This window comes from Nomascus leucogenys, chromosome 21 (assembly GCF_006542625.1).
Source record: "Nomascus leucogenys isolate Asia chromosome 21, Asia_NLE_v1, whole genome shotgun sequence".
Classification (NCBI taxonomy): domain Eukaryota; kingdom Metazoa; phylum Chordata; class Mammalia; order Primates; family Hylobatidae; genus Nomascus; species Nomascus leucogenys.
The window spans coordinates 62,029,133-62,054,384 of NC_044401.1; the positions used below are offsets into that span (position 1 = coordinate 62,029,133).

At 39.3% G+C, this 25,252-nt stretch overlaps 2 protein-coding genes across 4 annotated transcripts in view; one reads left to right on the top strand and one right to left on the bottom strand.

The window, feature by feature from the left end:
- The window catches only part of CRBN (cereblon), a 30,203-nt gene extending 28,056 nt beyond the window's left edge, over positions 1-2,147 (top strand). Inside the window, exon 11 of the mRNA XM_003264914.4 lies at positions 1,094-2,147. Coding sequence (XP_003264962.1) covers positions 1,094-1,274 — 181 coding nt within the window. The 3' untranslated portion in view covers positions 1,275-2,147. The remainder of the gene's footprint in view (positions 1-1,093) is intronic.
- TRNT1 (tRNA nucleotidyl transferase 1) lies at positions 1,731-23,792 on the bottom strand. Of its 3 annotated transcripts, XM_030801550.1 has the most exons (9): positions 23,721-23,792; positions 21,525-21,699; positions 14,526-14,719; positions 11,496-11,634; positions 7,382-7,508; positions 5,469-5,662; positions 4,381-4,634; positions 3,900-4,181; positions 1,731-3,036 (listed from the first exon to the last, which is right to left on the bottom strand). In XM_030801550.1, exons 2-8 carry the CDS (start codon positions 21,670-21,672, stop codon positions 3,933-3,935), a joined length of 1,305 nt encoding a protein of 434 aa, XP_030657410.1. In that variant the 5' UTR covers positions 21,673-21,699; positions 23,721-23,792; the 3' UTR covers positions 1,731-3,036; positions 3,900-3,932. The 3 variants fall into 3 exon arrangements, with proteins under 3 accessions (XP_030657410.1, XP_003264964.1, XP_030657411.1); XM_003264916.3 differs by having other exon boundaries at positions 1,731-4,181; XM_030801551.1 differs by lacking the exon at positions 23,721-23,792 and having other exon boundaries at positions 1,731-4,181; positions 21,525-22,119.
- Positions 23,793-25,252: the final 1,460 nt, after the last annotated feature.

The window sequence follows — 25,252 nt, forward strand, 5'->3', positions numbered from 1 at the left end:
GGTAATTTTACTTAAATGTCCTTCATTCCACAAATAGCTAGAAACATCTGTTGCGCTTTTTGTATCTTTTATATAGCGTCATTGAATGAAAGGAAGGTTGACAACTGCAGTTGTCCTCACATTACTGTATCCAGTTAAATCCAAAATTGTTTTTTTTCTGTCAGTCACAGAATTCTGAAAATCATCAGCTGTCTTATGACCCAGTAAAACTTTGTATCTGGACCGTATTCTGTAGTAATGTAAAACCAGAGAATGTTTGTTTACAAAGCAATGATAGACTAAGAAGGTGCAGAACCCATTGAATCCTGCTTTTCTTCTAGTCTTGCTTTCTTTTTGTTTGCTTCAGTTTAATGATTCTCTATGATCCTGGGAACCTGTTCAGTTCCCTCAGCTGTACTATCTATCTTCAGTTTTCAAAGAGGGATGCTAAGGGATTACATGCTACCCTGGAGTTAGGACCATGTCACTTGGATTGCCCTATCTGTCTTACTTGGCACCCTATGTGAGGACTAAAACTAGAATACATTTGTTACTATAAATAAATGTGGCATGGTTTACCTAGGGGAAAAAAATAAGGAAACAGTTGCAATTACATGGTTTATCTTAAGAACAAAATGCCGTGGTTTGTATTTCTGGTTGCATTATCTGACAATCATTATTTTAGAATAGTAGTTTTTAAATATTTTTTGAGATGTGTCCTTCCTGGCCCATCCAGTTTAACTCCGACAGAAGCGCATTATTTCTGCAGGTGATTGCTGTTTTCTAACTTGACTGCCATACAACAAAGGAAAAGCCAGTACAAGTTAGAATTGGTCTTGGCAACCAGCAATTTCTATAAAGAAATTCGTAAGATTACTCTTTATTTCTATGCAGTAGAAGAAAAATGTAAACATGGCTTAAGAGCATAAAAGTCATACATATTACAAAATTAGAAAATGTTTTTAGGTTTCAGGGAACTGTACGGATCAAATCTCAACTTAGAATATGTCCTTAATCCTGCCTCTAAGGTCTGTCTGTCTTTGTGATAGGTTTATATGATAGGCTTGGAGTACAGAAGTGTTTCCTTAGCTGATATCTTTCCTTAATTTCTTAGGTATGCCTGGACTGTTGCCCAGTGTAAGATCTGTGCCAGCCATATTGGATGGAAGTTTACAGCCACCAAAAAAGACATGTCACCTCAAAAATTTTGGGGCTTAACGCGATCTGCTCTGTTGCCCACGATCCCAGACACTGAAGATGAAATAAGTCCAGACAAAGTAATACTTTGCTTGTAAACAGATGAGGTAGAGATAAAGTTAGTTATCTAACAAATTGGTTATATTCTAAAATCGGATCTGCTTTGGAAATTATTGCCTCTGATACATACCTAAGTAAACACAACATTACTTGGAGGGTTGCAGTTTCTAAGTGCAACTGTATTTGAAACTTTTAAGTATACTTTTGGAGAGCATGAATGGCAGTCTAGACTACCAGAAACATCTACTTGGGTAGTTTGGTGCCATTATCCTGTGGAATCTGATATGTCTGGTAGCATGTCATTGATGGGACATGAAGACATCTTTGGAAATGATGAGATTACTTCCTGTTCTAAAAAAAAAAAAAAACTTAAATTCCTACAATGTGAAACTAATCATTTGATCCTGATGTATGGGACAGCATATCTGTACCAGTGCTCTAAAATAACAAAAGCTAGGGTTACAAGTACATGTTCCTTTTTGAAAGAAGCAAGGGAAAGAAGCAAGGCAATGTATATTATTCTAAAAGGGCTTTGTTCCTTTCCATTTTCTTTAGCTTCTCTGAGATACTGATTTGTAAATTTTGAAAATTACTTAAAATATGCAGTTTTAATATGCAGGTTTTTGAGCCCATGAATAGTTGTCATTTCCTTTATGTGCCTGTTTGTTAGTATAAAGTAGTATTGTGTATTTGCTCAGTATTTGAACTTATAAGCCCATTTATACTGTTCCATACAAAAACTATTTTTCAAAAATTAATTTGAACCAAAAACTACTACTATAGGGAAAAGATGCCAAAACATGTCCCCTCACCCAGGCTAAACGTGATACTGTATTTTGTTCAATGTAAATTGAAGAAAATCTGTAAGTAAACCTTAAGCGTGAAACTACACATGTTCTTTGTTCAAATAATGTAAAATATCTACTCATAATTTTAAAGTACTAAAAAGACTGCTTTGCCACCTACCTCTTTGCTTATATTCAAGGGTTTAGTGGGTCCTTCCACATTTGTGTGATAACTTTGGTTTTATTGATACTCCTTTGCTACTTTAAAACTAATCAATCAGGTTAAATGTTTACTCAAACTATAGTAATAGTATGAGGCCAAAATACATGCCTTGAGTGGAGTGAAATCAGTTGAGTATCACATTGCATATTTATGCATATTTAGGTAAATAGAGCAAATGAAAATTCAAGATTGCTTCTATTCAGGATATGCCCCTGCCTTATTTTTTCTAAGCTCTACTTCTTCACTACTTTAATAATTTTGGGTTTATATGACTTCACTGGTTGTTCATACAGTTCTTACACTGCACTAAAACTTACTTACTCTATAGTGGATCCCAGGAAGTTCTTTTCAGCAGCATACTACATCTCTGTAGGCTGAAATCTAAACAAGTTACAATGAGATACCTTTTCCCCCCTGAAATGTTATAATTTCAGTATGTCCCATACTGTTTACTAGCAAATAAAATTTTCTGATCTGTAAAAACACACACATACTACTACTGAAAATGGTTTTACACATGACAAAACCAGACCTGATAGCTAAATCTGCATACTTTCTATACAGAAATAGTATGTATTATATGATGTTGGGTCTAAGTCTGTATTTTGGCAGTACGTCAAAGTATTATTTTATAATGCAGCTAATTACTGACCTGTGTGCAGTCATTTCTGAGGCTTTCTTGCATCATAGCCCCTGTGACACTTCCTCTTAGAAATATTACACTCTACAAAATTGTTTTATCAAGGTCCAAAATTACTATTTGCTCATAGAGTACAAAGATGTTATGACTGGCTACATAGAAAGGAAATAATAAATTATGAAATAAATTATGAAATGTCAGTATAGCAGCTGAAATAAACAGTTTGTGTTATACATTTTATTTACCTAATGAAAGCATTTAGGACTCAAATCTTTAAAGAACAAATATATAATAAATAATGTAAGCCATATCCTCTTAATTAATAACATTTACTTTAAAGAGAGGCATATTACCATTGTATATGATACCTGATATACATTGTCAGATACCACATAAACACATTTATCTTCCAATACCAATGTCTTATTAAAATAATAGGCTCAAGAGTGACCTTCAAGCTAATCCCATGACTTTCCCAGACTCTGCATGCATAAAGAAATCATTGTGACAGAAAAGTATCAACCACATACTAAAGCATAGCTTGCTCTAGAACAAATCCTGTACGTGTGAATGCCAGCAACTGGGGACACATTTAGTATTCATATTTTATGCAAACTTGGTCAATTTTTTCCTTTTTAAGCAAAAGTTTATTTTGGAATTCAGATAAGAACTGACACATCATAGATAGTCATTGTTCAAGGTAACCCAGTTACTTCAATTGCAAACAATAAACATTTTGTCTTCAAGACAGTTACCACTTCAATTTTTTTTAAAAGCCTGAACAGGTTAAGATAATAGCCAACTATGTTTTCTCAGGTGAAACTATTCCAAAAGAACTGTACATTTCGGTGATATAAATCTGATCGAGAAAGGTAGATCTCAGTTTAGTTCTTGAAATATAATTCACAAAATAAGACCCTTCTTGTTCTACAGAGGTCCCCTAAACTGTCTTTTATTCTGGTGTAGTTTCTAAAACCTCATTAAGAGGGAATGGAGAAAATTTAGTCTTTCTTACCAGAAATGCTCTGCTTTTTAGTAGCCATCAGTTTTAGGTCTTCTTTATGTAACTCAGAAGTTCATCTTTTTCCATTTGGTAACCACTTTTTTTCCACTGTTCTCGCAACTGTTGTAATAGAGCCCCAATTTCTTTTCCTGAAGAAATGCCCACTTTTCTGATGTCATGGCCACTTACAGGAAATGGAGGAATGGACCACTGCTGCATTTCCTTTAGGAGACAGTGCTCTCCTTGGTACTTCAGTAGTTCACATACACGAGTAGTTGCATCAGGTTCCCTAGACTACGTGTCAAAATCAAACATTTAGTTTCGTCACACATGAAAACATACACTTACGATCTTATCCTAAAATTTAAATGCTCAACATAAATTTTTTCATTTAAAATAAGTAAAATTCACGGAATTGATCTTAGTTTTAATAAATTAATTCTAAATTAGTGACGATACTTCATATTTCTGACCAAGCCTAGTATATACTTACATCTATAATGAAGTCTTGATAGGGTTTCAATGGGTCTGAACTATCTGTTGCTTTAATTAAATCTTTCCTATTTTTAACTATAAATAAGCCAAGGTTTTTCTCTTCTTTTGCGATCTTCAACCTCAAATCCAATTTTGTGACATCATCTTGTACTTTGAATAATGAGGCCAAAAGAGTCATTGGCTTTGGTGAAAAACCTTCAACATTTTTACTGACTTTGTCAAATTCTTCTAAACTTGCATTAGCAGGTAAACCTGTAGGGACAAAAGCATTTTTCACCTGTTTTTAGTGGGGATAAAAAACCACTCATATCCTAAACCTTGCCACTGTTTTAGTCTCCAGAAATGCTTTGTCACTAGGATACATTATATAGGTTCAGTCTGATGTTCCAATTTACAGGTGAACCTATATAATGTATATTGTTATTCTCTCCCGTCACCTTCAAAACCTCTAAAGTGTTCTTGTTTCCATTAAAGCTACATCAAGAAGTCCAGGGGTAGTGGTGATCGTGGTGTCAGACTCACAAGGCATATTCTTTCTAATCACAAATTCCTGACTTCCCACTGATACAACATCCACCCCCCATTCAGTAATGTTACTGAAATTTGAAATAATATGCCCAAGCTTCCAGAAGTGTGATAAACCATATAATCCCACTGTTCTTTGTGAAAATGAATTACAACGTTTACTGAACAATTTCTGTGTACAAGTCACTCTTCTAAAAGAGCTTTACATGTATTAACTCACTGAATCCTTTTAGCTTTTCTATTAGATAGAGGCTACATTACTTTTAAACCCCTTTTTTGGGTTAGAAACTAACCCAAGTGGCAAAGACTAGATAAGGGGCTGAGCTTCCTTCAAACCTAGATCTGACTCGAGACTACTCTACAAGCACCATAGACTGTCTTTGAGCTGTTCCCTACTCACGACAAAGCTTACCCCATAACCCAAACTTTGTCTTATTTTAAAATACTCCATTTCTCCATCAAGAATTCTTCAACCAAATGAGTCAAACATTTTTTCCTTATGAAATTTGAAACCAGATATTTCACTGCCAAAAATTCAAACACTTTATAACTTGCTCTTACCTATATAAGGAGCCACATCAAGATCATAGATAAGGTGAATCAAATGATTTACATGGTTACCAACAAGAATTTTTTTCAGTTCCACCCAAATCCTCTCTCCTGATATTCCAGCCAAGCCTTTTGCATTTTCTGCAATTGCTTCCAAAGTCTCAGGATCATGGTCACCAGGTTTGTCTACAATTCTCCCATAAAACCTACAAGACAAAATCTTCACAGGGTATTACCTCTGTATTGGCATGTCACAAGCAAAATCTGTTTTTCATTTTTATTGGTACTATCCCATACATCTGCTTAATGAAAACATAGAATTAGTTAGGTCTAAAAGGTACCTTAGAAAGCAACTGGTCATTTCTCCACCTCCCCTTTCTTTTCCCAGATAAGAAAACCCAGGGTCGAATAAAATATACGTAGCCTTTTTGAGGTTAGCAAGAACTAGAACTTCAAGGTCTCCACCTCACTTCCAAATTACTGACTCAAGACATTCAGAATGGCCATCAAATGCAATTCCTGAATTGGCACTTACAGTAGATGAAAAAAAAAAAATAGCATTCTTGTAAAGGCAGCAAACCAAAACAAGACTGCAGTGCCTTAACAGAGTAGTCTTAATTCCTCAAAGCTTGCCTGTCTGTACACATTAGTACTTTCAATGAAAACCTTCAAATATGACTAATCTAGTTGCACACCCTGGAGTATATTTCACGGAATCCTAGAACTGGAAGCCCTAATGTACATGTGTTTTCCCTCTCATACCCTTAAAATTCTAATGAATACCCTCTATTCATCAGCGGTCCAAAGTAATGCTAAATAAGTAAATTAATGCTAAATTTGGATTAGTGATCCAAATACAGCTAAGTCTTCATCTATGTTCTATTATTTATATAAAAGACTACAAATATTCAAGTTTAGAGAAACTACATTTATTGACAAAATATCCATGATCTGTTACAGAATATTCTGAGCGCAATCCCAACCAGTGAAAAATGAATATTACTTGACATAAACTAGCCAAATCGGATAGTTTTTTAAAAAGGTTAGTGTGTGACCTTTAAACATCATTGCTACCCACAAAACTAGTCATGCATTTCGTATTTACCAGGTTTATCCTAGTTGTTTTTTTTTTTGAGATGGAGTCTCATTCTGTTGCCCAGGCTGGAGTGCAGTGGCGTGATCTCGGCTCACTGCAAGCTCTGCCTCCTGGGTTCAGGACATTCTCCTGCCTCAGCCTCCCGAGTAGCTGGGACTACAGGTGCCTGCCACCACGCCCGGCTAATTTTTTGTATTTTTAGTGGAGATGGGGTTTCACCATGTTAGCCAGGATGGTCTCAATCTCCTGACCTTGTGATCCACCTGCCTCAGCCTCCCAAAGTGCTAGGATTACAGGTGTGAGCCACCATACCCAGCCCATCCAAGTTTTGATGACTTTATACTTTGATTTTTTAAATCATATAACAGGTATTTCTTTTCACCGAAATCATTTTGTAGTGAACCATCACTGATTTCCACGACCACCTAAAACCGTAAGCTGGATGAAGGCGAACACTTTCACTCATTCATTACCATGTTTAATGCACCTAACACAGGGATTGACCTGTGGTAAGCATTCAAACATCTGTGTAATTAATGAATCAATGGAGGAAATATAAATCAAAAAGAAAAATAGGCATTTAAAAAAACGACTTAAATCAAAATTGTAGGAAAGATCACATAAAGTATATGTGCGTTCTGGGAACGAAAATACAATATGAAGTAGCTAAGTAATTTTCACTCATAAGTCATAGGGTGCTAGGTCTCCACTGGAGACAGACATTTGGGATGTCACCATTTTGTACACTGACCTGCTGTGGGTTTCATATGACCAGTGTTATGCTCTAGTGATATTAAAACTATCATTTTTTATTTTTAAAAATTCTTACCTGAAGTATCTTAAAATTCTAAGATAATCCTCTTGTATTCTCTGTTTAGCATGTCCAACAAACCTAACTTTCTTATTTTTTAAATCTTCATAACCATTAAAGTAGTCAAATAAAGTGCCATCAAAACCTATTCATTAGAAAAGGAGGGAGAAAAATCACTATTGGCAAATAAGAATTTGAAAACACAGGAAAATCAGCTAAACACTATCACAAACAGTAAAAATTCAGCAGAGTGAAGTTATTAAAACACATAGGTATTCACACATATCAGCTATCAAATGCAAGACAGTAACAGACTGTCTTAGAAGCTGTTTAGGTGCATTTACAATTGCAACTAATAAGATAATCCAAGAATAAACTAAACAAGAAATATGCAAAACTTGTATGAGGTGGAGTGGAGCCAACAAGACACCATACAAGCTAATTTTCACACTATGGGAAAATAAACAATAGCAAAAATAAAATGAAAAAAATACATAACAGGATTAACAGACGAAATGAGGAAAATATTTTATAATCTTGGAATCTTTATAATCTTGAAGATCTTTCAAACTCTACTTAGCAAGAAAACAGAAAACAAAACACAAAACAACAGGATTTTTGAAGAAATAACTGAATGACATAAAAAATCAAATATGCCTGTATGGCAGAAACTGCTCTCACACAAAAAATCATAAGTGACATTTTTGGAAAAATATGTGTAAGTCCATATAAAAAAACATGGCTAGTTTCCATAGTACATAAAAGTTCTAATAAAAAGGCCACGTAAGTAGAAAAATAGGCTACATATAAACAAAATATAGAAATCTCTTTAATAATGATTTTCAACCTTAGTCCTAAATCCTTTTTTTGTTCTTTGAGGCGGATTCTTACTTTGTCACCCTGGTTGGAGTGCAGTGGTGCAATCCCAGCTCACTGCAGCCTCCCAAGTTCAGGTGATTCTCCTGCTTCAGCCTCCCAAGTAGACCTGCCACTACACACAGCTAATTTTTGTATTTTTAGTAGAGACAGGGTTTCGGCAAGTGGGCCAGGCTGGTCTCGAACCCCTGACATCAAGTGATCTGCCCGCCTCAGCCTCCCAAAGTGCTAGGGTTACAGGTATAAGCTACCATGCCCGGCCAGTAAATACCCATTTTCGAGATAGCGTTTTTCAGATCAGCAACGATGCAAACATTTGGTAACAGTGTTAGCAAGGGTGTGGTTAAATGGGCAGTCCTGTTCATTATAGATCAGGAGACTTCACTATAGAGCCTTTAAAACTTTGTAAAATTTGAACATGTTAATCTATTAGCCATTCACAAAAATGGTAATAAACAAATGTTCTCATATGTTGAACCAAAAAAGAAAAAGTGACATAAAACTAATTTTATATATATATATATACACACACACACACACACATAAAACCTTAAGTATCAGTAGAGTGACCACTTCATACTGGTTTGCCTGAGACATTCCTAGTTTTAAAGTTGAAAATCACACATCCAAGGAAGTATTTCAAGCTCAGGCAAACTAAGACGGTTACCACGGAGACTTAAAAAAAAAGAAAAAGGAATTTAGAGCCAAAACACAGACACCATTCAGCTAACCAAATGCGGAGGTCAGTGATCCTGTGAGATATTTCACTCTGTAGCATTACAGAAAAGAGCCACTGACAACTACTTATCAAAAACACCTCTTGGTTGTGTTTGAACTTGAATGCTCTGATTATCCCAAAAGCAACAGTATATTGGTAAGTTCACACTTAATGCTTAACTCTTCCCAAGCTGTTAATAGTTTATATGCATAGTAACTTTTAAAAGGAAACCATCTTGACGTACATGGCAAATTTCGAAGGCTCCAGATTCAAAAAGACATAAAAGAAAATGAAGATAAAAAGAAAATATGTAAATAGGCAAAAATATGATCACAAAGTAGCAAATAATACGGCATATCCATCTTGGTGTTATTTCTCCTAATGAAGAGACTTGTAACTGTCCCTGGGGAACCTAAAGGCAAGATCAAAATTTGGAGGCAAAAATCATAGGAATATGATCAAAGCAAAAATAAAGGTTTGGGAAGCAAAGTAACCAACCATAAATGCCAGAACTATGAATGCTTGATCCAATAAGGCTTGGAAAAAGCCAGGATAGAAAACTACACAAAGCTTAGTAAGCATCATATTGGTGTGTATTTTGTTTGGCTCTGAATATCATCCTTTTAAAATACAGTAAATAAAAATATGAAATATAGTTGAGTTGAGGGGAATAATGTAGTGGTTAAGAATGTGACCTCTTGAGTCAGGCTGCCTGAGTTGGAATTCTGATCCTACACTTTACAAGCTGTGCAACTTTGGGCAAGTTACCATCGGTTAAATAGCAGTATCTGCTTCGCAGGGTTTCAGGAGATTAAATTTATATAATGTGCTTAAACAGTGCCTGACACGTTATAAGGGTTTAGTAAATATCAGAAAATGATAGTACCAGTAAGAACAGCTTTTATTTTATAAACTGGGACACTGAAAAACAGCATTAGTTTCTCTCTTTCAGTATGCTTATGAGAAGCCAGTTGGACAAGACTCTCTATATTGCACTATTTGGAGCAGTCTCTTCTATGAGTAAATATGAGAATAAATAAATACCTGGAACTCTGACTACATTAACTGAGAGAAAACGCACCAATTGGGCTCTCTATGGTCATATATTGCCTAGGCTTTGGAAACAAGACAAAATCATTAAACTAACTTACTTAATATCTCTCAGTCTCAAGTTTCCTCTTCTATCAAGTGGGCTTAACACACTTTATGAAGTTTTTCTGAGAGTTTAATGAAATAAAGTATATGAGGTACCCAATGTTGTATCTAGAACCCAGTAGGTACCCTAGAAATTGTATCTGTCATTACTGTAATCAGCAAGAGATCCCACCATAGCTTATAAACTTCTTGCCCATCTATGCATGAAGCAAATCCTATTACTTCATCCTTTTACCACTATTGTTGCTACAAACTAGGTTATGAATAGTGGATGTTTCATCCTTTTTTAATCCAAAAATCTTAAACATAAAGGGCTTGTCTTTGAAGTACAACATATGATGCATCAGTAATGAATCAAAACACTAACCTAATCCATATCTACCCCCCCATATAATTCCCAGTGCTTTCATTAAACAAAAAAGTTAAGCTGAAATAAATAGGTTTCATCTTACATACCAACTCTGATTATTGATGATTCCTAGAATACAATGCCAAAAAAGAATCTGAGGTTGTGTGTCGGCTCAGCAGTAAAAAAGGTGCTGAAGTCATTCACCATTGTTTGCCAGGGAAGCAGAAGAGAGCAAAGAGTGAATAAACATGCATGAAAGATAGCGCAAAGGAAAAAGAATGATCCTGGGTGTGTGTGTGGATGTGTGTGGAGTGTGTACATGTACTGTGTGTGTGCACTTTTCTTCCCTGAAATGTTAGTTGTTTATATGCAGTTAAGAAGTTAGCACTGACTGAATGTGTACGTATGTCAGGCACTGTTCTAAGCATTTACAATTAACTCTCTTAAACCTCACAACAGCTGTACAAAGGAAGCCAATATTAATTAATGTTTTTGTTTCGTGGCTAGTGAGTGACGGAGTCAGAATTTGACCCCAGGGATTTTGGCTCCAGAGTCTATTCTTTTTTTCTGAGACCGAGTCTCGCTCTGTTGCCCAGGCTGGAGTTCAGTGGCCCAATCTCAGCTCACTGCAAGCTCCGCCTCCTGGGTTCATGCTATTCTCCTGCCTCAGCCTCCCGGGTTCATGCTATTCTCCTGCCTCAGCCTCCCAAGTAGCTGGGATTACAGGCACCCATCACCACGCCCAGCTAATTTTTTGTATTTTTAGTAGAGATGGGGTTTCACCATGTTAGCAAGGATGGTCTCGATCTCCTGACCTCATGATCCGCCTTCCTCGGCCTCCCAAAGTGCTGGGATTACAGGTGTGAGCCACCATGCCCAGCCCAGAGACTATTCTTTTAAGCAATCTGCTAAACCATCTCTTAGAAGAAATTAATGCAACTTCTCAAGTTGAAGAACATTTCCAGAATGTACGTTTTACTTGAAAAGAAGGCATTCTGATAGACTCAAAACATGGTTTTATCTGCAAATATTACCTAAAAACATAGAATTTATAGTGAGATCTCTGCGTTCCGCATCTTTCTGCCAGTCAGTTGTAAATTCTACCTCAGCATGTCTTCCATCGGTGGTGACATCAATCCGTAGTGTAGTAATCTCAAAATTTTCTTCATGAAGCTGCAATTAAATACATGGGGTTTTTGTTGTCATTTAAATTAGGTTTTCATACTACTGAATTGAAAAAAAATAAGTTTTTGTCTTTATAAAGGGATGGTACTATAAGCCCTGACAGTTAAAGTCTTTTTAACGTCAACTACCATACCTAAACATCAAAACAGAAAGATATCCACGTTATTCAAAAACAGATCAAAAGACTTTTTTTTTTTTTAAATACCCATCATGGTTAAAAAAGATGAGTTTAACACAAAACATGTCACCTCTGCCAGGTGATGTGGAGAAACCCTCAAAACTGTTCTTCAATTTCAAATCAAGCTATTATCAGAAATATTTTTAATAGCTCCAGTTTGCAAAGAGGTGAATGTCAATTTATGGAACATATGCCATTGAGCAAAAGACTGATAAAGAATAAGTACAGTTAACAGATCTTGCAACCCCCTTACTGGTAATCCCCAAAGAAATTAAAATAAAGACTGGGGGTGGTGGCCCATGCCTGTAATCCCAGCACTTTGGGAAGCCAAGGCAAGCGGATGACTTGAGCTCAGGAGTTCAAGACAAGCCTGGGCAAGATGGTAAAACCCCGTCTCTACCAAACATACAAAAAAACCAGCCAGGTGTGGTGGTGCATGCCTGTGGTCCTAGCTACCTAGGAGGCTGAGGTGGGAGGATCGCTAGACCCCAGGAGGCAGAGGCTGCAGTGAGTCGAGATCACACTGTGCACTCCAGCCTAGGCAACAGAGTGAGACCCTGTCTCAAAAGAGAAAGAAAGAAATTAAAGAGTTACCTCTATCTTAGGAAGACAGACTACCTCCAGCTGGGGAAGCTGAGTAACTTCGTGATAGGGTGGCGTCTGTGCCAAGCCTTGAAAAAGCAGCAGGGTTTGTACATGCAGGTGTGGTAATGAAGAGAAGAGATGACCAAAGGCACGGTGGAGAAAGAGGAATATATGTAAAAGAGAAAGTGTATCTGACAGACAGCATATTAGCATTTAGGAGTAGAGAATAAAGTGTTTTATGTGCCAACAGTTAGCAATGTCTTTATTTAGGAAGTGAAAGCCATTCATGATCACCAGAAGTCTGTTGTAGGATTTCTCTCAATTTGATACATACTCTTCTCTAGATACAAGCTATATCTATCTCTCACTATAGAATTCCAGAACTCAAGAATTTGAGGCACAAGTATCTCTGAAGGCAAAGAATAAGGTAAGGTTTGAAATAGGAAAACTGTTTGAAACTCATTTTAAGAAATAATTAGACCCACCTAGAATGACCCCCTTAACAAGGCAGAAAACCAGGGATTGACTCTCTAGAAAGGTTGAACCAAAAATAATCAGAACTTGTTGCACCAGGCACAGATGCTCATGGGAATGAAGCATCATAATGAAAACAAGATTAAAGTGAAAATTAACATGACCCTCATCCCTTTCCCTGCTTGCTTTCAAGATGCTAACATTCAGGCTCATTCCCTGGCATAATACTGGAGTATTCTTCTCTGATTTCTCCTAATGAAAACTCCTACTGAGACTTAGATTGGGAGTCCCAACTGGCTGACCCTTCCCATGCAAAACTACAATAAAGCCCTCAAGTATAGAGCATCACCTAAATTTAAGGAAAGCCAACATGAAAGAAAAAACTCGGAGGAAACAAAGACATTGTCAAAATAACTATAGTAGATATCCTAAGAGAAATAAAAGATCTTGCATCTGAAACATGAACAGGAAGCTTTCCAAAGAAATATACTAAGAAAGACCTCTTGAAATTCTACAAGACCACAAGAAGTTGTCAGTATTATACAATGACTGAGAGATGAAGTTAAGGCACTCTCATAGAAAGTAAGACAGGAGAATATAAAATAAAGACAAAAGATAAAATTAGCTCAGTCCCAGCAATCCAGTATCCAAATAATAAGAGTTTCCAAAGGAAAAAACATTTAACAAAACGGATGAAATTATGAAAGAAACATAAGAGGGCCCACTAAGTGCCCTGCACAATAAGTAAAAAATCCAAAACAAGTTATATCATCTTGAAATTAAAAACATTAGACATAAAAAGTTCAGAAAGACTTCCAAAAGGAAATAATGGCAATCAGGTTTTTCCACAAAAGAGAAATCTAAATGGAACTAGACTTAGTGGCAGTACTGGAAGCTAGAAAACAATGCCTTTAAATTTCTGAGTAAAAATTATTCCCTGCCTAGAATTCTATAACCATAACTATCAAACCAGTGTGGAGGTAAAATAAAAACATTTTCAGACGTGTAAGGCTTCCTCAGGTTTTGGATTATTAAAATGAGGGCTTAAGCCAAGAGAGAACAGCACATGGGACCCAGGAAACAGGAGGCCTAACAAAAAAGAGAGGCCAAGGAAATTCCTAAAAGTCCAAATTGGAGCAGGAAGACAGCACCAGGTAAGATGTTTCCCAAAAAAACAACTGAAACTTGAAGTAATGTGTTTAAATCTTTTGAGAGGAACTCTATAGCTCTGGCACAGAGTGCAGGAATAAATTGGTGGTACATGGAAAGCTATGTAAAAGAAAAATGTCATTAACTGCAGGAAAATTAAAAAATATGCCAATAGAAGAAATGTCATCACAATATACTCCACAGTCTGGCTGTAAAGAGTCATAAACGTGAATCCTGAATATTGACTTAACCAAAAATTATGATATAAATATACTAGAAGAGAGAAGAAGGAGAATTTTATGTGCTTGTTGTTGAGAAGGGTGTGGTAAGAAAGCTAAATCATCTTCCCTTATGGAAAGACAATACATAACACATCTTAAAACTGGGAGAGTAAAAACTGAAAAGTAAATACCATAGCATACAAAGGTCTTTTTAGAAATGGAGAGGTAACACCAAAAAAGCAATATAATTAACTGTCAAACTTTTGACTCACCCTGGCAGTAATTGTTCCATGCTTTTCTCCTCTGTTGTTTATCATCCGAATCCCAGCCGACTGAAACATCTCCTTCATTTGAGAAGGGGTAGCAGTGGTGGCAAAATCTACATCCTGAGGCTTTACTCCATTTAATAAATCTCTCACTGCTCCTCCTGCTATTCTTAATTCGTGATTCTCTTTGACAAATAATTCTGAGATGAGAGAAAATAAGATTTTTATTCCCAAGTTCTTTATTTCAATGTGTTCATTTTAACCACAAAAGTACAAGGCTTTTCCATCTAGTTGGAACAGCAGAGATTCATTTACTGAGGCTTTTCATATGAAAAATGAGAACAAGGCCCAAAGAAGTAAAAAGACTTGTCCACAGGAGAGTGCCTCTGAGGACCAACGGGAAACAGAGAACTTGCAGAATTTTTCTTTGCTTATTCAGAAGATAATTCAGAATTCCGCAATGCCTCAAAGTGATCAATATAAATTTGAAATATTACCAAAGACTAAAGCAGGTCAAGCGCAGTGGCTCACACCTGTAATCCTGATACTTTGGGAGGCTGAGGCGAAAAAAAATCACTTGAGCCCAGGAGTTCAAGACCAGCCTGGGCAAACAGCAAGACTCTCTCTATACAAAAAATAAAAATAGCCAGGTTCAATGGCGCACACCTGTCATCCCAGCTACTTGGGAGGCTGAGGTGGGAGGATGGCTTGAGCCCAGGAGTTCAAGGTTGTGGTAAGCTATGATCGTGCCACTGCACTCCAGCCTGGGTGACAGAGCAAGACCTTATCACAAAAAAAAGAAAGTAAATCAAACAATTCTGCTTTCTTTTCCCCATTTATGTGCATACGTTAGAGATGGTAACATGTTCTTGTATTTCTCTGTGTTTACAGATAGATGTTAAGGCAGGATGTTCATGCATGAAACTATCAGACAACATTAGTCTATACCACTTATGATTAATGTTTATAGCTAAAAATCCTTCAAGAAATGATCTGTATATAATTCTAAAATCAACTCCTATCTCTGCTCTAGGTAGAACCATTTGAACACTGAACAACTATAAGCAACTACACAGCTGACTCCTCTATATGTACAGGATAAGGCAAAATCCACTATAACTATATCCATATGCCCACATGGAACCTAGTGAGAACGGCATCCAGGAGCTAGCCTGCCACAGTATTAGGCCCCGGGGTCTGTGGAACAGAAACAATTTCACAAAACATCAGTATCAGACAAGCCCATTCTGTGACCACCATGGATCAACCAAGACAACTCTGTAATCACCTAAACATACACAAAACATGAACATTGTCCATGATACACCCTACAATAGCTGGTAACAGTGACTGTGTCTTACCAATTAGGTTTAGTCTCACAACTGTACTCAACTTCTAGGAAAGCATTATTAAGACACCCAATCACAGAATTACTTCTGCTTCCTGAGAGCATCTAACCCGCTGCAAAGCTCTACTACCTTAAATGCTCTCCAAAATGACCCAATACAAGCCCAACTCCTATAAGAAGTCATTTCTAAAGCCCTCTTACTGAGTATACCTCCAGGTTCTCCAGTGTCAGCATGCTACTCCTCACTCAGCATGTTGCTCTTCACTGCCAGGAGTAACAACCCAACTTGTGTCCCTGTTGGTCTTTGGCTAGCGGACAGTGACGCGAGCATTCAACTAAACTCATCATACATCAAAGTTCCAGCACCTCTAATCACAACTCAAAACATAATGCTCTGTCCCTACCTCGACATCTTCTGTTCTCTGGTCTGCCCACACTCCTCTTCCACCTACTCTTCCCACATCTTTTCAGCCCCATTCTCTGTAGTCTCCTTAAAATGATGTACTTAAAAATAACAAATGCTCCCTACCCTCTTGACTTAATTAAGGATATCTTTTCCACAAGCTCTCCCCAAGGGGAAGTATCCATATTCCCCTAATGCCACATTTCCCATCAAAGCCCACTTCCAGAACCACATCACCTCCCTTAAATCCAGCCTCCACCATCTAGACTTAGGGATTTAAAACACTAGGTTAATTACACTATGCATTAACTGCTCCTCCTAACTACTCACAACACAGTACCCAAATTCCTCAGTGCTATATCCAAAGGCTTCCATGACCTATTTGTCTCATCTCTTGCTCAACTCTGCATCACACTTTGTCTGTACCAGCTGTCTGCACCAAACTCTCCCCATAGTTTTCCTCCATAATTTTGCTTGTGTGAGTCACTTCACTGAAACACCTCCCCAACTTACACCAGCTCACTGGCTGGCTGTCACACTTCTTGGCCCACAACCCACACTAAGACATTCACATAGCAGTCACCAAAATTTGTATGTCTACATGGCAAACAAAAGTATCATAAAAGAAAACCTGCCTTTCATACCATGCAATCTATTCTATTCTCTCTTTTTTTAAAATACTGGTCATGACCACTAAATTTGGTCATGACCACTAAATTGACTTCACGGCCCACTAAGAGGTAACTACCCAGTTGGAAAACACTGATCTAGCTCACTCTTACTTATCTGTTGTGAATTCACTTTAGGAAGCCTCACCTGAAGGTGAGGTTAGGTGCATTTCTTCTAAGCGACTAGCACAGCGTATCTTTATACATACCAATTACATTAAAATTACCTGTTTTATGTCTTTGTCTCCCCATTTCTCAGGGTAGAAAACCTATCTTATTCATCTTTATACCAATTTGGCTCATAATTAAACTGAATTATGATATTCTAGCTATTAAAAAAAGAATGACTTCACTGGAAAGTACTGGGTTTTTTTAAGTTTTCTTAAAACAGTATCAAGTAGCTGTTCTGAAATTTAAGCAAATAAAGGACAAGTTTTACGTTCACTAGAACCTACTATAAACAGTGGGATGAAGAAGGTCAAGGCTTAATTTATATAGATAACTACTGTTTTAAGATTCTCATGCTGGCTTTACTAAAATAAAACGGTAAGTTCAAATTTACTCAGTAAGCTAACTGCATTACAAAGAGATCCAGAACTCAAAGTAATATATTCACCATTTTGATTAGCCCTACGTTATTAAACCATTCCAAAAAACTTGCCATTCAGGATTTTTAAAATAACATTTAAGACAACTGAGAAAGACATATCAAGGCATATTTGTCTATATGAAAGAGCAGTCATAAAAATTATAAGAAAAGCATAATTTCACATTGGCCTAAAACAGCACAGACTATCAAGCTTAAAGATTTATTTATTCCTGTTACTGATATCTTCAATCTTACAGAAACAGAGATGCAGTCAACATTTCAAGACTTTGCAAGCTACATTCAATGAAATAATTCAGTGAAAATAACACCTAATGCAACTAAATTTAACTGTAAACTTAAGCCTAAAAGTCAAGAAATGCAGAATGTCATCATCCCCAAACTACATTTATTTGCTCCAAATGCCACCTCTGATAGTAAGCAATTGTTAATTATTCTTATTAGCAATTCAAAAGACCACACATTAATGTGTCAGAAAACTTTTATAACTGTCACCTCTTTTTAATGTTAACTTTTAATTAAATTTTCATGAACATCTTCCCTTTACAGCTTTGAATTTTGACGACTGGAGGCTGGGGTGGGGTAGGGGGCAGTGAGTGGGAGCTATGAGTGGGAAGACATGGTGTGAGCATTACTACAGGAAAACAGACCATCTGTTCTAAGAACTCCGGACTTCAAGAGAGTGATCAGTTGTTCCTATTGTGCTAAATTTTAATATGATGGCCTCCTGACATCACATAACACTGAGCGCTATCACCCCCTATGGACAACAGCCAAGGGACCAAACAAGTCCTTGCTCATCCATTAATGCTGTTAGCTCAGGCAAAAATCATCTGCATTGGGAACTTCAGCCTCATCTCTAGGACAGAAAAATAATCTTTTTTTTTTTTTTTTTTTTTGAGAGAGGGTCTCACTGTCATCCGGGCTGGAGTGCAGTGGCACCATCACAGCTCACTGTGCAGCCTTGACCTCAAGTTCAAGGAACCCCCTGCCTCAGCCGCCTGAGTAGCTGGGACTACAGGTGTGCATCACCATAAATGGCTGAATTTATTATTATTATTTTTGTACAGATGGGATTTCACTATGTTGCTCAGGCTGGTCTCTAACTCCTGGGCTCAAGCAATTCTCCCACCTCGGCCTCCCAAAGTGCTGGGAGATTATAGGCATGAGCTACTGCAGCCAGCTAAGAAATAATCTCATATGCCACTAGCATATGATTGTACTGAAGCAAAAAGATACATAAAATAACCTGAGAAATTATAAAACCCTTATGATATGACAATAATACACTATTCTAGTCTCTCATATTCTTGCATACTGAAAACTAATTTTACACATGGCAAAGCAGCTATTAAGATTTGAAAATTGGTACAGGATTTAAACTCCAAGTATCACTATATAGCAGCCATCACAAAGGCTGTGTGTTTTTGTATACTCTGTTTTTATACAGAACATTACATTTTACCAGGGCACCCAAGTCTTTGACTAACTTGTTGATTGTTGCACTAAAAGATTCCATTCTTGCCACTTCTCCAGTAGCCTAGAAAAAGTCAACTTTAGAATATATCCATGTTCTCATTTGCCAGTCCTTCAAGGACAGGACTCTGGAAGCAATCAGCACCTCTACCTTACCATACCATTTAGGCTCTAACTTCCTTAGGACCTCATTTCTCAGGGTGGAGAAAATCCAGTTGTTAATGTCAGGTTTAGAAAGTTAAACACAATTGTTAAAATGATGTTCAAGAAACTACAGTAATCAATATTTAGAACCTCATTTCCAAAAAATGCAGAATGACCTGAGTTAGGCCATCAAGAGTTAATTACTACTCCTTCTTCCAAGAGGCCTCTTGCAATTGAAGTTGAAAAATTGGGGGCTGTGAAGGGCATACACAGAAAGAAAAAAGCTTCAACTCAAAATCAGAGCTTCAAAATCTGCACTATTCAAACAGTAGCCACTTGTACTTATTGAGCACTTAAAATGTGGTGAGTCTGAATTCACATCTGCTGTATTAAATGCATGGCAGATTTCAAAGACTTCCAAGTAAGAATATAAAATATCCTTTTTTTTTTTTTTTTTTTTTTTTTTGAGAGACGGTCTGTGTCACCCAGGCTGGAGTGTAGCGGCACAATCTCGGCCTACCGCAACCCACACCTCCCAGGCTTCAGTGATCCTCCCACCTCAGCCTCCCAAGTAGCAGGGACTATAGACACATATCACTATGCTTGCCTATTTTTTGTATTTTTAGTAGAGATGGGGTTTCACCGTGTTGCCCAGGCCGGTCTCAAACTCCTGGGCTCAAGTGATCCACCCACCTCAGCCATTCAAAAGTCCTGGGATTACAGGTATGAGCCACCACGTCCAGCCTCCCAAAGTGCTAGGATTACAGGTGGGAGCCATTGTGCCCGGCCTCATTAACAATTTTTATACAAAATTCATACTGATAGTATCTAAGATACATTGGATTAGACGAACTAAAAATAATTATTAAAATTTATTTCACCATTTCTATCTTTTTAATGTGGTTAGTAGAAAAGTTTATATTACATATAGGCTCATACATTTCTATTGGACAGCAATTTTTAGCAACTTTCACTCTCTCCAATTAAAAAAGATAGTGAAGCATTGGCATAACCAAACACACATTTAAGCCCTCTACTGAAAGTCTGCCTAAAAGAATCTAAAAGAATCAACATATTCTGGGCCATTTATCTCTGGCACGTACCTAAAAAGCCATCACCTAATTTCAAGAACGGGAAAGTAGCTTTGAGAATAAGCTAATACAAGGTGAGTCATATTAAAGTAATGGTTCATCTATCTTCGGTGCATCAGAATTAACTTGTGGAGCTTTTATTAAAAATATAGATGGTCATCCCGCCCAGAGATTCTAATTCAGTAGGCTGCAGGTAGAACCCGAGCATGTGTGTTTTAAAAGCTCCCCAGGTGAATCTAATAGATAGCCAGTGCTGTTTAGGTCATATTTCTATATATACTACTAAATATATTTATGAGGGTGCTATTAAAATTCCCACAGGCTCTGTAATGCTACTGTGTGGCTGCTTTAGCAACATCAGTAGATGACATTAAGAACCAATACTAATAAAACTGTGGCAACAGCAAGAAGCTACTGGAGTCAGGCACTTAGCTAAAGCCATTTCCTATGCTCCTTCCAGACAGGTTTTGCAACATGCACAACGGAGGCAACTCCTATTTCCTTCTTCCTTCAGTTCTCATGGAAAGCATTTATACCTAGGAAGGAAACAGAGCTTAGTAGTTACAAGCTGGGCTCTCAAATCAGACTGCGTAAGTTCAAAACCCAGCTCTCTAGTTAGTAGTTACAGAAACACAGGCAAAGCACTTCACATGCCTAACAATCTGTTTCCTTTTCCACATAACAAGTCAAAATGTACGTACTCATTAAGTTAGTAGGACCAGTCCTGTAATGTAGGGAAAGTACTTAGCACAGCATACAGAAAAGCCATGCTTTTTATTCCAGTCAACTTCTTGCCTTTTCCAGTGATTTAGCTATATTTTTGGATCAGCCACATGTAAGCCTTTCTTTTTTCTTTTAACATTCTTTTCTTTTTTTTTTTGAGACAGGGTCTCACTCTGTTGCCCAGGCTAGAGTGGCATGATCATAGCTCACTGCAGCCTCAAACTCCTGGGCTCAAACAATCCTCCTACCTTGGCCTCCCCAAGAGATTACAGGCTGGGTACACCCAGCTAAGCCTTTCTTCCAACAATGAAAACGTGCATACTGGGCACCGTGCTCACACCTGTAATGCCAGCATTTTGGGAGGCCAAGGAGTGAGCCCAGGAGTTTGAGACCAGCCCGGGCAACACAAAGAGACTCTCTACTTATTTTTTTTAATAAAAATAACTAAAACAGCAATGAAAATATCCGAAAGTTGCCTTAAAAAGTTAACCCTCTACTTCTCCATTTATACAGGTTTCCCATCAAGAAAAGGTATCATCTCTCACCTGTCAGACTCTTCAATCCTTCTGTGAAAAGTGACTGGAATTCGGGAGACTGCAACTTCATTGTAAATAGATACTGCTTCAGAAGACACAGCCTACTCCACCTACAGTTCAGTACTGGCCTCTGCCAATGATACAGGCACCTCAGCATCTGGAGAGGCGGTCACCAACTACACATCTACAAGGCAAATACACAGGCATACCAACGAAATTAAAAGTGAAGGTAAGTGAAGGAAAATAAAGGGACACGATGCAAGTTTATCAACTCAGAAATTCGTCTCTTGTTCAGATGAAAAAACTGAAAAAGGTGTCAGTTTGAGGGATTAAGACTAGATCTATGTATCTACCTGGTTTTGTTCTCCAGAAGCACTTACTGTGGCAGGCGGGGGTCTCACTAATGCAGGCCTCCGTAACAACTGTTTCAGTACTGACTGAGTGGTTGAGTTACATATTAAAAGCTGAAAGAGCCAGCCAGTGCCCTTAAACAAGGCTGGAATGTAACAAAAGCCCACCAAGAGTTTTGCCTAGGCCTTTCCTGGACCTTGAAGCATGATAAAGTAACAAAAGAATTCTTTTTTTTTTTTTTTGAGATGGAGTCTTGCTCTGTCGCCCAGGCCAGAGTGCAGTGGCACAATCTCGGTTCACTGCCACCTCTGCCTCCTGGGTGCAAGCGATTCTCCTGCCTCAGCATCCCAAGTAGCAGGGATTACAGGCGCACACCACCACATCCGGCTAATTTTTTATACTTCTGGGTAGAGACGGGGTTTCACCATGTTAGCCAGACTGCTCTTGAACTCCTGACCTCTAGTGATCTGCCCGCCTCGGCCTCCCAAAGTGCTGGGATTACAGGCATGAGCCACTGCGCCTGGCCACAAAGAAATTCTTAACAGGACCCGTTTAGAATTAAACAAGTTTTACTGGCGATCTGAGGAAACTCCCCAGGTCTCCACAAACAAGTTTATTAGGGGTCTGAGGGAATTCCCCAAACCTCCATGATTTAGCAGGAGAGAATATAAGGGTAATCACCCCAGCACCTGGACCCATTTAGATTAAGTAAATTTACTCAGGCTCCAGAGGAAGGTCTTCAAGACTCAGATCTTACAGATAAGAAGTTAATCACTTGTATCTTTAGATGAATGCACACTTACACCTAAACATATAACTTAGAAGATATATAAGCTCTGGAAAACTTTGTAATTCTGAGTTGATCTGGGATATTTTCCAGGCCTTCTCCCTGTACCTGGTTACAGAAATAAACTCCCTTCTTTCCTAGTTTATCTGCATCTCATTATTGGGCAGCGAGGATAAGCAGCCCAACCCTTGGTTTGGTGGTTTGGTCGGGGAGCATTAGCCACTACACTCGCATGCCACATGGTACTGTGATGACACTCTCCCCAGAGCAGGGCTTCAGTCGGTATGAGGGGTGCGGGGTCCTAGAAACTCTATCCGAGTTTCTGGTCTCCAGAACTTGTCATGGTCACAGGTGGGTATCACCCTACTTCCCCACCTGCACTCGAGAATTCATGACCCTGGGATAGATCCTAGAAATTGTATTTTCCCATGAATTAATTAGTTTTGCTGCCCTCGTTTTCCTTATTCTTTTCCTGCCATCTTGTAATCTCCTCTGATTTCTAGCACACCCTGCCTTCCCTTCTACATATCACATCCTCGTTCTCCCCATAGGGGGTCCTGCCCATAAAGAAGCAGCAGCAGCAGCTCTCGAGTGACCCCGGAATAAACCTGCAGAAAAAAACCATTCCATTCCACGGAAGTGGGCTGGAGGAGCCGCGCTTCCCAGCAGGCCACGTGGGGCGGAAAGACCCAATCAGTTTCCTTGCACCTCCGCCTCAACTTAGGAAAACGCTCTGGGGACTCCGGCCCTGAAAAGGCGCGTCCCACCCCCCCACGCCGGGTGCTGGCGACAAGGCCCAGTGAAAAAGCGTCTCGGGGCCGTCCGCGCGGAGGGGACAGTGCTGAGGGAAGCCAAGGAATCCGCGCCTGCGGTCGCCAGAAACGTGGCGGGGACACGACCTCCGCGTCGGGGCTCTTTTGCCCAGTGCTGAGGAGACCTCTCGCCACGTCCCGCTCCCATCTTTCTCTAGGACCCGGGGCGGCGGCTCCCCTGGCCCACAGCAGAAAGGAAGGGGCAGCAACTCACGCCACCAACTCTGCTTCTCTAAGCGGCGCGCGCCCGCTTACCAGCCCCGCTGCGGCCGCCGCCACCGCCGCCACGCGCACTTCCGGGATGGTGAACGCGATGACGTCGCCAACGCACATGGGTTGGCGGCGAATGGGAAGTCGCGGCAGGGCGGGGGCGGGGGCGGGGGCGGGGCCCGAACCGAAGGACTTCCGGCTCCCTTCGCCCCTCCCCACAGTGAGACGAAGCTCTGAGCCGGTTTCCCCACCCCTCCGAGGCCGGCCTGGGCGAAGCCGAGCCCCGGGGAGCCCTGAGGAAACCGGCACGCGTACGTGCCTCTCACCGCACGTCTGGCTGGCCCTGAGCTGCTCAGAAGCCCATCTGCGCCGCCTGCCTGTGCGATCTGGGACAACTGACAGCTGTCTTCCATTGCAAAACGAGACTATTAATAAAACCTACCCCAGGGTAGGACGGATTGTTCGGTAAATGTTAACTTATTCGTGTTTGACTATTCGGTACTCTAATCTCTGCGTAGGGTTAAGTCCACACTTGACAGAGTCACACGCATTCGAAATCTAAGCCCTCTGGTCCTATGAAATTACTGGGCATATTTTATTTTCTTACCTGGTTTGTGTAACCATTGGCCTCCTTGGCCTGGAGGCTTCCCAGCTGTAAAGTGGAGAACTTAGATTTGATTCAGTTCATTAATTTTTTCTAGAGCGGAAAAGAGCAAAGAGAGTGGCAAAGGAATGGGAATACAGCCGTTGAGCCCTTAAAGTGCGAAAATGTGTAGTTTTTTTTTTTTTTGAAACGGAGTTTCGCTCTTGTTGCCCAGGCTGGAGTGCAGTAGCGCGATCTGGGCTCACTGCAACCTCCGCCTTCCGGTTTCAAGAGATTCTCCTGCCTCAGCCTCCTGAGTAGCTGGGATTACAGGTGTCTGCCACCACGCCCAAATAATTTTTAGTAGAGACGGTTTTGCCGTGTTGGCCAAGCTGGTCTCAAACTCCTGACCTCGTGTTCCACAGGCCTCGGCCCCCTAAAGTGCCGGGATTACAGGCGTTAGCCACTGCGCCTGGCCGAAAATGTGTAGTCTTTTAAGTGTAACTTTACATCACTTAGCATTCCCTAAAATTTTCCTAGAAAAATGCATGTGCGTGTTATTTCTGTTCTTTTGCCCTCCCCACATGCCTGCCTGTTCTTCCCAAACTTTTCAGCCCCTCTGTCTGTAGACGCCCTAAAATGTAAAAAGTAAGATGTCCAATTACCACACCTTTTCAAGGTGTTGAATATCCTGTTTTTGGAACCACAGGACTGGCTTTCCAAATTGACATTCGGAGGCACAGCATTGATATAATCCGGTGCAAGGATTTTCTTTCTCTCTCTCTCTCTCTCTTTGGGGCAAGGAAAGCCCCAAATCATCCTTTCAGGCTTGTCTCCTATTTCTCACCACCATGACCCTAGACAAACAGGACCAAAGCCTCCGTTGCTGTACCCACCTAGAATAGATTCTCCAAATCGCCACCTATGAAGGCAACGCTAATACAGCTATTATGATGATTTACTTCGTGCCAGTTACTGCGCTGGGTACCCTCAA

Coding starts and splice junctions, on each gene's coding strand:
- TRNT1 (XM_030801550.1), bottom strand. CDS start 21,672: ATGCTGAGGTGCCTGTATCATTGGCAGAGGCCAGTACTGAACTGTAGG. Junction 11,635..14,525: donor ATGGAACAATTACTGCCAGG/GTGAGTCAAAAG, acceptor ATTTAATTGCAG/CTTCATGAAGAAAATTTTGA. Junction 4,635..5,468: donor TGATGTGGCTCCTTATATAG/GTAAGAGCAAGT, acceptor TTGTCCCTACAG/GTTTACCTGCTAATGCAAGT.